Source organism: Rhopalosiphum padi, chromosome 2 (genome assembly GCF_020882245.1).
Source record: "Rhopalosiphum padi isolate XX-2018 chromosome 2, ASM2088224v1, whole genome shotgun sequence".
NCBI classification, from domain to species: Eukaryota; Metazoa; Arthropoda; class Insecta; order Hemiptera; family Aphididae; genus Rhopalosiphum; species Rhopalosiphum padi.
Genome location: NC_083598.1, coordinates 48429820 through 48445172, shown reverse-complemented (window position 1 = coordinate 48445172; position 15353 = coordinate 48429820). Strand labels below are relative to the sequence as shown.

The following is a 15353-nucleotide window of genomic DNA, read 5'->3' as shown; positions in this document are numbered from 1 at the left end:
ACCCAGTGATTTGAACTTAAAATAGAAAAATATTGATGTTAATAAATAACTCTTGTGTATAAATAATAGCCCAATATCCATTCCAATGGACAATTTTAAATGATGGAGTAATATAATAGCTAGGTATGTTAAAAAAATTTTTTGGACCCTAACATTGAAAAATAGGGTTAAGATATAAAAGTATTTAAATATAATTGAATGTTTTAGTTTAATGTAAATTTATTATTTCAACATTTATAAGTGTCCCATAAAATTATGCTTTTAATTAATGACGTGTAAACCGACACTCAAAACAGTAAACTAGTTTATAATTTTTTTACATTATATGAAACATATTGTATATTAATATGATTTGTGTAATTCGATTATAATGTTGTGTTTGAAAGTTTAGGTTTACACAAAAATTATTAAAAAAAATAATAATTTCAACATGAAGTAGGGTAAAACTTTTAAAAATGCCTTCTAATAGTTATACCTGTTTATAATAGTCGAGTACCACCTACACTCATAATATATATTTTGTAGTTAAAAAAAACGATACTGTAAACATTTAAAACTTTTTTTACTCAAACCCATTTTTATGTGGTTCTGTGAAAGTGTAATATTGTACCTACCTAGGTATTTCGTGCATTTTATTATTTTTTTTATAATATAATCGTCAGCTAGGTATATAGAAAACTTATAAAAAAAGAATATGTAAATTAGTTTAAAACCAATTATTACTTTTATCATAATTCATTATTTAAATCAATTTTGACGATTATTTTAAATAGTAAATAATAATTTATGAATGAAATTTCTATAAATTTTTTTTATATAATATGTAGACGGATTGTGCAATAAATATTATGAGATGTAACATTAAAAATCAAATCATTTCAGCTAGTTTCATAAAAAAATAATCTATGGATGTACTTGCCAGAAAAATGTAAAATCAAAAATATAAAATAAAATTTTATCCAAATCCATGTATCTTTACTGTTAAACACAACTTACATAAAAAGAAGAAGAATGGGAGAGTCAAAAATAATGTATACGTGATGGCCCTGAAAAGGGCCGTTTTAATATAAGTGGTGTGTGTATACGACGCAAATATGATTAAGCACGTTCACCGCGGATACGACGAGCTAGTTGGATGTCTTTAGGCATGATCGTGACGCGTTTGGCGTGAATGGCGCACAAATTGGTGTCTTCGAACAGACCGACCAAATACGCTTCGCTGGCTTCCTGCAACGCCATGACGGCGGAGCTCTGGAAACGCAAGTCGGTCTTGAAGTCCTGTGCGATTTCACGCACCAGACGTTGGAACGGCAATTTGCGGATCAACAGCTCGGTGCTCTTTTGGTAACGACGGATTTCACGGAGAGCGACGGTTCCCGGACGGTAACGATGGGGTTTCTTCACTCCTCCGGTGGCTGGTGCGCTCTTTCGGGCTGCTTTGGTTGCCAACTGCTTCCTGGGGGCTTTTCCTCCGGTAGACTTGCGGGCTGTTTGCTTGGTACGAGCCATTTTGGATTAAGTTGTGTATGATTAGACAAACTGTAAAATACTGATGGTTCTCCGCAACGAAACACACTAGTATTTATACAAATAACGGATGCATTGTTGTCGTTCTCATTGGTCGAAGCGTTGTCGATAATCGGAGAGTGGGAGAAATGCGAACGTGCATTTCGATTGGCCGTGCGCGCTCCGTGAAACGTATAAATACATTGACATTTGTTAACCAGGTATCAGTGAAACGTTCAGCGTTTCAAGCAGCCAGTCGTTCAACAGTAAGCTAGAAACTACATAAAATCAACATGACCGGACGCGGTAAAGGAGGAAAAGGTCTTGGTAAAGGAGGAGCCAAACGTCATCGTAAAGTACTCCGTGACAACATCCAGGGAATCACCAAGCCCGCCATTCGTCGGTTAGCTCGTCGTGGTGGAGTGAAGCGTATCTCCGGTTTGATCTACGAAGAGACCCGCGGTGTTTTAAAAGTGTTCCTGGAAAACGTAATCCGTGATGCCGTAACATACACTGAGCACGCCAAGAGGAAGACAGTCACCGCCATGGATGTCGTATACGCCCTCAAACGCCAAGGTCGTACCTTGTACGGTTTCGGAGGTTAATACTCATGCACACACATACATACATCTGATAAAAAGGCCCTTTTCAGGGCCACCAATTTCAACTGCTAATCTTATTTTCGATCTATATGACATCCGATTGTTACCAACCTATATGAAATGTTTTTGCTACAACTCTCGAACAGAAAATCATTTATGGTAAGTAAACACACTGATATAGACTACCGTGTAGGCACTCTTTTTCAACTCTGAAAATAGTGTAATTTAACGATTGTATTTTTGTAGTGTATCACGAATATACTCGTTAGGGTTGCTAACAAGTTTTATTTTTTTCTAACTAATATAAATAAAAAGTTAAGATAACTATACAAATAGTTTTAATAGTGTTACATAATATTTGTGATTATGATTTCAGTAATTTTGTTAATTTTTATAAAAGATTTACATTACGTTTTAGTCATCGTTTTATCCATCTCTACAAATAGGACTAAAACAATTTGTAACCGTCAATTACCAAAAGCATTTTATTCTTCTCACTCGTCATTTGCTCCACACTGAACGGATAAAGTATGACTGACCAGCAAATAATCATATTATTATATTGTACTTATTGTTGTTATTTAATCCAAATGTATAATATCGGATCTTAACCCGTCGTTGGTGTAGTTAAATTTTTACATCGTTAGTGTCGTGTTAGCGTTTCGCTCACCTAATAAAATACACGTGTGAGCATACAATTATACCAGGGTACTGACAAATGTCAATACTAGACTGCTATAGTAAACAATAAAATAACAAGATAATAAACTGAAAATAAAAACAGTATAATTATAAAATAAGGCGATCAGTGACGGGCGAGTACAACTCGATATACCGATATAAAAATTTAACTATTCCGTACCAAATTAAGAAAATTGTATTTATTAGTTATAACTCAAACCATCCGTGTGCGGTTAAAAAATAGAACCGTTATGAACCGATGATTGTACGATATGCTTTTAAATGTATTATGAAGGGTGGTGAGTAAATTACCGTTTAGGTGGTGTGCTATTTAACCGAATAATTACTGAATTGCACAACCTAAATCCGTCCCACCATTAATGTGGGGAAAAAAATGTTAGGAATAGAATTGCATCAACTAATTTTAGTAATTTAGAGCTTAACTGCTTATATTCAAAACCGATGCCAATAAGCCATGAAAAGAAAAAGGATTTGCTTAAACAATGTAACAAAAATGTGAAACATTTTTTTCCCAACATTAATGGTGGGACGGATTTAGGTTGTTGATTATCTGGCATTGTGTATGGCGACGGTTATTTTGCCGTTAGATACTGTTAAGCCTGATAAGGCTGATCGTGCGGGACTGCGGCCGCCCGTACTATTTTGATATAACCGCGACGATAATTAGGTTGTAATAATTAAGTTTGTTACCGAATATGGACCGGAGGCGCTCCTTTTCGATGGCTTGAAGTTTGGTTTGGCAAGTCAGAAGAATGGCACTTTGTTGAACTCGTGGATGTCTTTTCTTTTTAAAAAACGGACTATAACTTTGTAATTTATTACGAAAAGAAGGATAAACACCGAGACACGATGTTTCATTATTCATTATTCACTAAAATAATCATACTTTCAACCAGTTCATAATATTACCTTCTGTGTCTTTTTTTTTATTTTTTATCAATAAAGAAGAGAGTTGTTGTAAGTTTATAAAATTCTTGAATTGCATTTCTTTTACTTCATATGGGGGCTTAGATTTATTTTTATTTCGTTTTGATCTTGCAACTTGGAAAATAGTTAGCCAATCTTGAACTGTGTAAATTGGAACATTTCTTTTAGCATTTTCTATTGCGCTGTGCATAGAATGAACCTCCATCATAGAGTGGCCACTCTCCATAAATTTATGCTCTATTTGATCTATGTTTGTTGTTTGAATAATATAAATCATTAAAGCCATAATATTATGATTCCTATTCTGGCCACCACATGAATCTGAATATAGTGTTACATTTTTTACTTCTGGGGATAATGTTTGAATCCACTTCAAAAGACCGGAACCGATTTCTGAATCACCACGTTTTCCATTAATTTCAGTCCATGTGTAGCAATATGCATTTTGAGGAGGAGCTATAATATAATAGGAGAAAATATTTTTGACACTTAAACTTACATTTAGAACAGTCGACTTGTTTAGGTAAATTAGCATTCATTTTTTTATCAATTTTTTTTATTCTTGAAGTATATTATTGACATGAACTCCTCATCTTTTTTGTTAAGTTTTTTTTCCATAAATTTGGTTGGTCATGGTTCCATCGAGTCCTTTTCATTCCAGACATTGTATCTAAATTATAAATATTGTTATTGTTTATATCTCGGTATACTAGCTTCGGGTCTGCCTCGCTCTGAAGAGCTTGAAAGTGGAAAGTTTTCAAAAAAGGAAGACCTACCGCCGTTACTGAGTTTTGACAAGAAGCCGACAATATTATCTATAGTTTATTATAAAAATATTAATTTTAATAATTCAATAATAAATTAATAATTTCTATGTAGTATGTATATTAATTATTTTAAAAATAATATTTACTAATAAATCGCTATTCTATGTTTATGATCAGTAGTAAATAGTGTTATAGAAAAAATTAGTGGCCCTCGAAAGGGCCTTTTTAAAGAGGTATTGTCATTTGAAAATTAAAAGTTGATAACGTTTTATTTAATAAGAGGGGCAGTTGAAATTATCAAAATCATAACACAGTGTAAAACAGTAAAACCTTGAAAGTTAAAAAAAAAGTTATTTGAAAATTACTTATACTTACCGAGATATTGACTGGTTCATGATAAAGAAAATCGAGAAGTGGGTCTTGTATTGCCACTTTTAAAATATGTAAGTTACCACCGATAGAGTTAAGGGTTAAGCATAGAGTATAGGGTTTAAATATCTGATGAATATGTATATGTATATAAGGAAAATTATTTATTATTACTCATATAAGGTTTGTATGCGAGACACAGAAAGTATTATTTCGATTTTTGAATTATAAAAAAATAATCATTGATGATTAGTATTTAGTAGCAATATTATAGAAAAAATTGGTGGCCCTAAAAAGGGCCTTTTAAAAGAGTGTTATGTAATAAGTTGAATTATTTGGAACTGGTGTACTTGGTCACAGCTTTTGTTCCTTCACTGACGGCGTGCTTGGCCAATTCACCGGGCAACAAAAGTCGAACAGCGGTTTGGATCTCCCGACTGGTGATGGTCGACCGCTTGTTGTAGTGTGCCAGACGACTGGACTCGGCGGCGATACGCTCGAATAAATCGTTGACGAAACTGTTCATGATGCTCATGGCCTTCGAGGATACACCGGTGTCGGGATGTACTTGCTTCAACACTTTGTAGATGTAGATGGCGTACGATTCTTTCCTCTTTGGCTTGCGTTTCTTGTCAGATTTGGCGATGTTCTTTTGAGCCTTGCCAGACGATTTCTTCATCGCCTTTCCTGCGGATTTACCTCCTGGAGCCATGGTTGATAATTATTAAAAGGGGTGCTGTTAAAGACGTACACATCAAACACAAATGATGTCAACCGTGTGAAAACGACCGTATATATTAGTAACTCAAGGATGACACGTCATACGGTCATTGGCTAAATTCTGTTAGGTATGACGGAACAAAAAGGATTCAATAGCGGTAATGTGTTTTATAAAAATAGTAGCTTCTCCATAAACATAGATTATAATTGTGACGATTAAAAACAACATCGTTTAGTAGCAGCTCCACAGCAAACGGTGTAATGTAATATCGTCATAAAGTTTCAATCTTTCCAATCACAGAATTGTCTTTCATTTTTTTGACTATATAATGTACATATTTCACAAAAATTGTACCATTCAACATTCGAATATACATTGTAATCGTTGTAGCAGTCGTCTCACGAATACACAACCATGAGCGGAAGAGGCAAAGCAGGCAAATCGAAGGGAGGTAAATCCAAGACCAGGTCGTCCCGTGCTGGACTCCAGTTCCCAGTCGGTCGTATCCATCGTCTGTTGAGAAAAGGAAACTACGCCGAACGTGTCGGAGCCGGAGCACCGGTATACTTGGCCGCCGTCATGGAGTATTTGGCAGCTGAAGTATTGGAATTGGCCGGTAACGCTGCCCGTGACAACAAAAAATCTCGTATTATTCCCAGACATTTGCAATTGGCAATCAGGAACGACGAAGAATTGAACAAATTATTGTCCGGTGTCACAATCGCTCAAGGCGGTGTGTTGCCCAACATCCAAGCCGTTCTTTTACCGAAAAAGACCGAGAAGAAAGTCTAATTTGTTTGTTTACCACTCAATAACCATCCCTTAATAAAAAGGCCCTTTTCAGGGCCACCAATTCAGTAATTATTCGGTTAAATAGCACACCACCTAAACGGTAATTTACTCACCACCCTTCATAATACATTTAAAAGCATATCGTACAATCATCGGTTCATAACGGTTCTATTTTTTAACCGCACACGGATGGTTTGAGTTATAACTAATAAATACAATTTTCTTAATTTGGTACGGAATAGTTAAATTTTTATATCGGTATATCGAGTTGTACTCGCCCGTCACTGATCGCCTTATTTTATAATTATACTGTTTTTATTTTCAGTTTATTATCTTGTTATTTTATTGTTTACTATAGCAGTCTAGTATTGACATTTGTCAGTACCCTGGTATAATTGTATGCTCACACGTGTATTTTATTAGGTGAGCGAAACGCTAACACGACACTAACGATGTAAAAATTTAACTACACCAACGACGGGTTAAGATCCGATATTATACATTTGGATTAAATAACAACAATAAGTACAATATAATAATATGATTATTTGCTGGTCAGTCATACTTTATCCGTTCAGTGTGGAGCAAATGACGAGTGAGAAGAATAAAATGCTTTTGGTAATTGACGGTTACAAATTGTTTTAGTCCTATTTGTAGAGATGGATAAAACGATGACTAAAACGTAATGTAAATCTTTTATAAAAATTAACAAAATTACTGAAATCATAATCACAAATATTATGTAACACTATTAAAACTATTTGTATAGTTATCTTAACTTTTTATTTATATTAGTTAGAAAAAAATAAAACTTGTTAGCAACCCTAACGAGTATATTCGTGATACACTACAAAAATACAATCGTTAAATTACACTATTTTCAGAGTTGAAAAAGAGTGCCTACACGGTAGTCTATATCAGTGTGTTTACTTACCATAAATGATTTTCTGTTCGAGAGTTGTAGCAAAAACATTTCATATAGGTTGGTAACAATCGGATGTCATATAGATCGAAAATAAGATTAGCAGTTGAAATTGGTGGCCCTGAAAAGGGCCTTTTTATCAGATGTATGTATGTGTGTGCATGAGTATTAACCTCCGAAACCGTACAAGGTACGACCTTGGCGTTTGAGGGCGTATACGACATCCATGGCGGTGACTGTCTTCCTCTTGGCGTGCTCAGTGTATGTTACGGCATCACGGATTACGTTTTCCAGGAACACTTTTAAAACACCGCGGGTCTCTTCGTAGATCAAACCGGAGATACGCTTCACTCCACCACGACGAGCTAACCGACGAATGGCGGGCTTGGTGATTCCCTGGATGTTGTCACGGAGTACTTTACGATGACGTTTGGCTCCTCCTTTACCAAGACCTTTTCCTCCTTTACCGCGTCCGGTCATGTTGATTTTATGTAGTTTCTAGCTTACTGTTGAACGACTGGCTGCTTGAAACGCTGAACGTTTCACTGATACCTGGTTAACAAATGTCAATGTATTTATACGTTTCACGGAGCGCGCACGGCCAATCGAAATGCACGTTCGCATTTCTCCCACTCTCCGATTATCGACAACGCTTCGACCAATGAGAACGACAACAATGCATCCGTTATTTGTATAAATACTAGTGTGTTTCGTTGCGGAGAACCATCAGTATTTTACAGTTTGTCTAATCATACACAACTTAATCCAAAATGGCTCGTACCAAGCAAACAGCCCGCAAGTCTACCGGAGGAAAAGCCCCCAGGAAGCAGTTGGCAACCAAAGCAGCCCGAAAGAGCGCACCAGCCACCGGAGGAGTGAAGAAACCCCATCGTTACCGTCCGGGAACCGTCGCTCTCCGTGAAATCCGTCGTTACCAAAAGAGCACCGAGCTGTTGATCCGCAAATTGCCGTTCCAACGTCTGGTGCGTGAAATCGCACAGGACTTCAAGACCGACTTGCGTTTCCAGAGCTCCGCCGTCATGGCGTTGCAGGAAGCCAGCGAAGCGTATTTGGTCGGTCTGTTCGAAGACACCAATTTGTGCGCCATTCACGCCAAACGCGTCACGATCATGCCTAAAGACATCCAACTAGCTCGTCGTATCCGCGGTGAACGTGCTTAATCATATTTGCGTCGTATACACACACCACTTATATTAAAACGGCCCTTTTCAGGGCCATCACGTATACATTATTTTTGACTCTCCCATTCTTCTTCTTTTTATGTAAGTTGTGTTTAACAGTAAAGATACATGGATTTGGATAAAATTTTATTTTATATTTTTGATTTTACATTTTTCTGGCAAGTACATCCATAGATTATTTTTTTATGAAACTAGCTGAAATGATTTGATTTTTAATGTTACATCTCATAATATTTATTGCACAATCCGTCTACATATTATATAAAAAAAATTTATAGAAATTTCATTCATAAATTATTATTTACTATTTAAAATAATCGTCAAAATTGATTTAAATAATGAATTATGATAAAAGTAATAATTGGTTTTAAACTAATTTACATATTCTTTTTTTATAAGTTTTCTATATACCTAGCTGACGATTATATTATAAAAAAAATAATAAAATGCACGAAATACCTAGGTAGGTACAATATTACACTTTCACAGAACCACATAAAAATGGGTTTGAGTAAAAAAAGTTTTAAATGTTTACAGTATCGTTTTTTTTAACTACAAAATATATATTATGAGTGTAGGTGGTACTCGACTATTATAAACAGGTATAACTATTAGAAGGCATTTTTAAAAGTTTTACCCTACTTCATGTTGAAATTATTATTTTTTTTAATAATTTTTGTGTAAACCTAAACTTTCAAACACAACATTATAATCGAATTACACAAATCATATTAATATACAATATGTTTCATATAATGTAAAAAAATTATAAACTAGTTTACTGTTTTGAGTGTCGGTTTACACGTCATTAATTAAAAGCATAATTTTATGGGACACTTATAAATGTTGAAATAATAAATTTACATTAAACTAAAACATTCAATTATATTTAAATACTTTTATATCTTAACCCTATTTTTCAATGTTAGGGTCCAAAAAATTTTTTTAACATACCTAGCTATTATATTACTCCATCATTTAAAATTGTCCATTGGAATGGATATTGGGCTATTATTTATACACAAGAGTTATTTATTAACATCAATATTTTTCTATTTTAAGTTCAAATCACTGGGTATTTTGGTTTAATTAAATTAAAATTTTTTTTGATAGAAAAAATATGCAAATATTATGTAAAAATATATTTCGATTGGTCGATACCTACGTTACTTTAAAACCGTAAACGTCAATAACATATTATATTGATATCGTCAAAATATCAGGGAGACGTAATATTATATTTCGGTGATTTTTTCCCTACAGATTTTTATTCCGTTTACATTGTTCGGTATAAGTTATATCCCGCAAAAATATCCAGTTTGAATAAAAGACCGCGCTCTGTGACATTGCATTGTATCAAAAGCGATTTGTATATTTACCCATTTCATTATGATACTATAATATCGGAAGTATTATAATACAATTGAATAATATGTTAAATTATCTTTAGAATGTATACGTAATGTTTTCGTTTGTTATTAAACACTATCAACGTTGATTTAACAAAAATACCTAACCTGTGCCTACGCTTCCACCAGCAAGTCATTGAAACAGTTCAGAAATCAAAGCGCAACAGACCCTTAACCCTAGATTATATACCTAATAATTATTACTCGTGTTCAATCCCAAAACAAGGAAATATGAACATTTACAAAATGTGTTTTAAATAATTAAATTAGGCCAATCATTTTTATTTATTTATATATATACCTATTAATTAACTTCAAACGGCTTTTATAACAGCATTAAATATAGATAAAAATATTTACAAAACAAAATATTAAGGTTATAACAAATATACGTAAAAATAGTAATAATAGAATTTATACGAGTACATAATAATATACACCATACCTATTATGATGGACATCATTCTTGTTAGAGGTGCATTTTTTACAAAACTGCTACGGCCTAAAGGTATATAAAAGAAATCTTTATTACCAAGGAATGAATAATTCAATAATTAGATTGCCAACAAATAATATTTAAAAATATTCAGGACTTAAATAACAAGTAGCGACGTAAGAGCGCGGCCCAACGATTCGACTAAGTCCGGAAATCCGGTCTGCTCGTACAGTATACCGAGAGCTGTATAATATATAATACACCGAGTCTCGGGTGGACTGATGTACGGTAGAGATTTTAGGTAGTGGATCAAAAGAAGACGAATATGCGTCGCTGTAGGAAATCTTTCAGTTCTTATATTATTAATAGGTAAGTAGTACAGCTATTCAAATGTTGCGTCATTTGATATTCGACCACTTCAGATGATGGCTTAGGATTCTTGACGGTCACGGCAACGTCCTGTGCTATTATCTCTTGTCTTAGGTAATAATAAATAATAAAATACTGTATTTATATAAAAACAGTATGTATGGCATCATCAAAGTTCGTCTAAAACACGTTAAATGCTAATTAACAGAAAAATAAAATAGTGTATAGTAAAGCGGCGGCGTCGGTTTATTACACGTACAATGTATCGGCATCGAAACGATCGATGATGTAAAAATAAGTTATAGTTTGTTTATTTAAAATCAAATTTCGACTTAAATCCTTTAATAATGCATTGCTATGATTATTTTTTCAAAATATTCAAGGTAAATACGATTAATATTAGATTTATAGGTAAATTCTGCTACGTAAACATTTCAATGGTAGAAACGTAATGACGCCGTGCCCTAACAGTAACCTAAAATCCTCGATTTTGAAAAGCCACCGTTCATCGGCAAATCGTTCGATTGGCAATCTGCAAACGCTCATGTCTTGGTAAACTCGTATAGAATGTGTTTAAGAAGTTTTTGTAAATTTAAAATTGTTTTCGGTCATACGGTAGACCATTAAACGTGGTCTACGAAAACCCGGTTGGAAGTGTGGGAATAACGAGCCGTGGTGGTTTTTTTATACCGGATAGCGTCAAAGTAGCTATAGGGGATCGTTCGAAATTTAGTTGGCTTTCTGTTAAATTTAAAACCAGGCTCCTAAGACTATTTATTGTCGAGAAATCGCGGAAAATGTTTGCACAACCGCAGCCGTGTCGATGACGCGAATCACGACGGTTTACTAGTCGGTACGGTATGGTGTATATATTTACCAACCGTTTCCTTGCTGAGTGTTACATTCAACAGATATAATTCGAGTTAGTCTACAAGTTTCGACATCAAATCAACACTAACCATGACAGAAACCGTTGTTCTCTCCGCTCCGGCACCAGTCGTCGCGTCGCCTGCTGCGAAGAAGTCTCCGGCCAAGAAGAAGTCTGGTACTGCTGCTAAGGCAAAGAAGCCAGCTGCGTCTCACCCGACCACTTCCGTGATGGTCACATCAGCCATCAAAGAACTCAAGGAGAAGAAGGGTTCGTCTTTGCCGGCTATCAAAAAATACTTGGCTGCCAACTACAAAGTCGATCCCGCCAAGCTAGCGCCGTTCATCAGGAAATTTTTGAAAGCCGCCGTCGCCAACGGAACCGTCGTACAGACCAAGGGCACTGGCGCTTCTGGTCACTTCAAACTACCGGTTGCCGAAGTTAAACCGAAAAAGGCAACTGCGGTCAAGAAGAAGAAACCAGTCGTCAAAAAAGTCAAAGCCCCTAGTGCCGTAAAGAGGAAGTCGACGTCTGCCAAGAAAGTGAAGCCCGCGTCCGGTGAACCGGCAGCTAAAAAGGTCAAAAAGGCTGTCGCCGCTAAACCTAAGGCTGTCAAACCGAAGAAATCTCCGGCCAAGGCGAAAAAACCTGCCGTCGCTGTCAAACCCAAAGCGAAGAAGACCCCAACCAAAAAAACAGCAGCACCCAAGAAGAAGTAAATTGTGATCAGTCGATCCACTCGCTTCTCAACAACCCTTTAAAACGGTCCTTTTCAGGACCACCAATTTCTATACGCCGCCCTAAACTGTTGATTAATTTCTACACATTAGTGGTGAACACTAATGTTTTTTTAAAAGTAAATACTAGATATACAATATTACTTTTACACTATGTAACAAGTAATCCCTATGATCTAACTAATAAGTATACCAATTGTCTTCTCTTTTTTTGTTTTTAAATCAACTTTTTTTATCATCTATGTTAATTTAAAATAAATTTGTGTTGTTTTTATATCAGCAAGTAATATATAGAGTTCCTCACTGTACGTATAAAATTTAAAAGATTTATAAATACATACATTTTTTTTATAAAATAGATCAAGTTAAAATTGTGATACAATTCTTCAAATTCACGATCATTTATAATTATTTTATAATTGAAATTAAAAAAAAAAAACATTCATAGGTACCTAACATTTGAAAATTTAATTCTTCTTGGATCCTTATATGTTATTATTTCTAAAATAATACAATTGAGGGTAAATACATAAATATTTTTATAAGTGCCTGAAGTTTTAATTTTTAAAAATATTGTTTATTTCTCGTTAATTCAAAAATAAATTATATATTATTAATGAAATTGTGATCATTCCCTTAAAATTCAATATGACATTACTACCAATTACCAACACTGTTATTTATGGTAATATTGATAACTCATCCACTGAAAAACATGTCATTATTTTATAATTGAACAGATTTGATTGATTCATTAAGATTTAGATTCATGACTTGACTTATCAATTGAGAAAACCCGAAAAAGAACAATTTTTTAAAAATATTAAATATTATAATTTAATAGGATAATGAAAAAAATTACATTTACATGACCCGGACCCGTATGCACAGACATAGAAATTGTCTGTTTACATTGAACCCGTTAAAATTGGTCGGTATCTAATCTCCTCAAGAAAAATGACGTCAAAATGTCACCAGCGACATGCTAAACATTTTTTATAGTATTACTTTTATATTTAAGATCACGTTTACGTGACATTGCGATGAGTATCTATGCTTTTCAGATATACACTCGTTGATTTGTTGACCATCATACATTAATATGCATTGTTATTAACTTACATGTCAATACTGATGAACAGCATAATACCGTTGACCGTTGTGAATAGTATAAAAAACTTCATCCTTTTTAGTCTTACGATGTGCCAACAGATGTTGCGTGATCTAAATAATATGTATACCAATTATTTTTAATACTTATCTTTTCTATAATTATTGTTATTATTTACTCAAAACTTTTATTATCATGTTAAATAAAAAGTAATCTTGTGTTTGTGTGTGTGTAGTCCATGGCCAAGTTTATCGCAAAAAAAACAAATAATATAATATAGTTAATAATAAAAAATATAACAATATTGTTTACGAAAGAAATACAAAAAATAAATAAATAATTATAGAATAATAAACAAAATCTCATAACACCGTTACCGAATTATACGCATAAAGCTTGTTTTGGGGGTTATATATATTGTTTGAGTTCAGTACAAAATTAGAAGTGAGATAAAGACGTAAACAATATAATTACCAGACTAATAAACATGCATAGATAATTAATTAAAGAATATAATAATGAATTCCACGGGCAAGATACTTTAAATTATTATCAATATAAACGTATAAGAAAATAAGAAAAAGGAAAGTCAAAATCTACGATAAACGAATATAACATAATTTTAAATTCAGATACCAGTGCGCTTACCGATTACAAATTTAATACAATTCCATAACGAACAGCTACAACATCATAGTTAATGGATTAATTTTGGGTAATAAAAAAACGATACTAAATATCGCTGCCTCATTTGTATGGTTTCCACATTGTAATAATGTGTAAGTAAAATGTTATGCTGAAAGTTAAAAAAATAAGTTGTGCTAAGTTTTGTGTTTGTTTTTCAATTGATCGTCAAATATTCAATGAGCAATGATCTTTGAAAATGTTACGTAGATTAAATGGAATATTATGAGCAAACGGTAAAATTGTTGTAAGGTTATCAAATATAATCATTATACTAAAAATTAATAACTAGTTGTACATCCTTTGATTTCGGAGTTACCCATAAAAAAAAAAAACGAATTCTAAATAGGGACTGCAATGTATGATTAAAATAATTGTACGTAGTACCACGATAGGTTATTTATAATCATAAATACTAATATTTAATGGCAGTAGTATATAAAATACAATGACGTAATGAAAATAAAAAAAAATTCTTATGGTTTACAATTTTATATTGTATGCAGTTTGAGATAAATTGGTGGCCCTGAAAAGGGCCTTTTTAAAGGGTGTACATCAATGAATCAAATTATTTGGAACTGGTGTACTTGGTCACAGCTTTTGTTCCTTCACTGACAGCGTGCTTGGCCAATTCACCGGGCAACAAAAGTCGGACGGCGGTTTGGATCTCCCGACTGGTGATGGTCGACCGCTTGTTGTAGTGTGCCAGACGACTGGACTCGGCGGCGATACGCTCGAACAAATCATTTACGAAACTGTTCATGATGCTCATTGCCTTAGAGGAGACACCGGTGTCGGGATGTACTTGCTTCAGCACTTTGTAGATGTAGATGGCATAGGATTCTTTCCTCTTTGGCTTGCGTTTCTTGTCGGACTTGGCGATGTTTTTTTGGGCCTTGCCGGACGACTTTTTCATTGCCTTTCCTGCGGATTTACCTCCTGGAGCCATAGCTGATAATTTTTTGTAAACTGTGGTTTTTGACGATGAAACACTTCAGATACGAATGTTGTTGAAATACACAAAGCGACTGTATATATGAACAACCCAAGGAGATACGTCAAACAGCCATTGGCCAAATTCTAATAGGTATAACAGAACAAATAGGATCCACAGTGGTTAAGTGTTTAATAAAAATAGAAGCTTCTCCGCGAAAAAACATTATTAGAATGATGATGAAAAACAACATCGTTTATTTGTAGTTGCATATCAAACGGAGTCTAGTAATATC

At 34.0% G+C, this 15353-nt stretch overlaps 8 protein-coding genes across 8 annotated transcripts; 4 read left to right on the top strand and 4 right to left on the bottom strand.

Moving 5' to 3' along the window:
- Positions 1 to 1041: 1041 nt before the first annotated feature.
- Positions 1042 to 1569, bottom strand: LOC132922930 (histone H3). The gene has a single exon (XM_060986678.1). The coding sequence runs from the start codon at positions 1507 to 1509 to the stop codon at positions 1099 to 1101; it is 411 nt and encodes a 136-aa protein (XP_060842661.1). The 5' UTR covers positions 1510 to 1569; the 3' UTR covers positions 1042 to 1098.
- Positions 1570 to 1740: 171 nt separating this feature from the next.
- Positions 1741 to 2157, top strand: LOC132922949 (histone H4). The gene has a single exon (XM_060986698.1). It carries the CDS (start codon positions 1800 to 1802, stop codon positions 2109 to 2111), a length of 312 nt encoding a protein of 103 aa, XP_060842681.1. The 5' UTR covers positions 1741 to 1799; the 3' UTR covers positions 2112 to 2157.
- A 3005-nt stretch (positions 2158 to 5162) lies between these two features.
- On the bottom strand, positions 5163 to 5647 carry LOC132922936 (histone H2B-like). The gene has a single exon (XM_060986685.1). The coding sequence runs from the start codon at positions 5583 to 5585 to the stop codon at positions 5205 to 5207; it is 381 nt and encodes a 126-aa protein (XP_060842668.1). The 5' UTR covers positions 5586 to 5647; the 3' UTR covers positions 5163 to 5204.
- A 290-nt stretch (positions 5648 to 5937) lies between these two features.
- LOC132922943 (histone H2A) lies at positions 5938 to 6447 on the top strand. Its single transcript, XM_060986692.1, has one exon. It carries the CDS (start codon positions 6009 to 6011, stop codon positions 6384 to 6386), a length of 378 nt encoding a protein of 125 aa, XP_060842675.1. The 5' UTR covers positions 5938 to 6008; the 3' UTR covers positions 6387 to 6447.
- A 983-nt stretch (positions 6448 to 7430) lies between these two features.
- LOC132922950 (histone H4) lies at positions 7431 to 7847 on the bottom strand. The gene has a single exon (XM_060986700.1). It carries the CDS (start codon positions 7786 to 7788, stop codon positions 7477 to 7479), a length of 312 nt encoding a protein of 103 aa, XP_060842683.1. The 5' UTR covers positions 7789 to 7847; the 3' UTR covers positions 7431 to 7476.
- A 171-nt stretch (positions 7848 to 8018) lies between these two features.
- On the top strand, positions 8019 to 8546 carry LOC132922931 (histone H3). Its single transcript, XM_060986679.1, has one exon. It carries the CDS (start codon positions 8079 to 8081, stop codon positions 8487 to 8489), a length of 411 nt encoding a protein of 136 aa, XP_060842662.1. The 5' UTR covers positions 8019 to 8078; the 3' UTR covers positions 8490 to 8546.
- Positions 8547 to 11612: 3066 nt separating this feature from the next.
- Positions 11613 to 12367, top strand: LOC132922924 (histone H1A, sperm-like). The gene has a single exon (XM_060986672.1). It carries the CDS (start codon positions 11685 to 11687, stop codon positions 12309 to 12311), a length of 627 nt encoding a protein of 208 aa, XP_060842655.1. The 5' UTR covers positions 11613 to 11684; the 3' UTR covers positions 12312 to 12367.
- A 2284-nt stretch (positions 12368 to 14651) lies between these two features.
- Positions 14652 to 15142, bottom strand: LOC132922935 (histone H2B-like). The gene has a single exon (XM_060986684.1). The coding sequence runs from the start codon at positions 15071 to 15073 to the stop codon at positions 14693 to 14695; it is 381 nt and encodes a 126-aa protein (XP_060842667.1). The 5' UTR covers positions 15074 to 15142; the 3' UTR covers positions 14652 to 14692.
- Positions 15143 to 15353: the final 211 nt, after the last annotated feature.

What these genes read in the sequence shown, in the direction of transcription:
- LOC132922950 (XM_060986700.1), bottom strand. Translation starts at nt 7,788, where the DNA reads ATGACCGGACGCGGTAAAGGAGGAAAAGGTCTTGGTAAAGGAGGAGCC.
- LOC132922949 (XM_060986698.1), top strand. Translation starts at nt 1,800, where the DNA reads ATGACCGGACGCGGTAAAGGAGGAAAAGGTCTTGGTAAAGGAGGAGCC.
- LOC132922930 (XM_060986678.1), bottom strand. Translation starts at nt 1,509, where the DNA reads ATGGCTCGTACCAAGCAAACAGCCCGCAAGTCTACCGGAGGAAAAGCC.
- LOC132922943 (XM_060986692.1), top strand. Translation starts at nt 6,009, where the DNA reads ATGAGCGGAAGAGGCAAAGCAGGCAAATCGAAGGGAGGTAAATCCAAG.
- LOC132922931 (XM_060986679.1), top strand. Translation starts at nt 8,079, where the DNA reads ATGGCTCGTACCAAGCAAACAGCCCGCAAGTCTACCGGAGGAAAAGCC.
- LOC132922935 (XM_060986684.1), bottom strand. Translation starts at nt 15,073, where the DNA reads ATGGCTCCAGGAGGTAAATCCGCAGGAAAGGCAATGAAAAAGTCGTCC.
- LOC132922936 (XM_060986685.1), bottom strand. Translation starts at nt 5,585, where the DNA reads ATGGCTCCAGGAGGTAAATCCGCAGGAAAGGCGATGAAGAAATCGTCT.
- LOC132922924 (XM_060986672.1), top strand. Translation starts at nt 11,685, where the DNA reads ATGACAGAAACCGTTGTTCTCTCCGCTCCGGCACCAGTCGTCGCGTCG.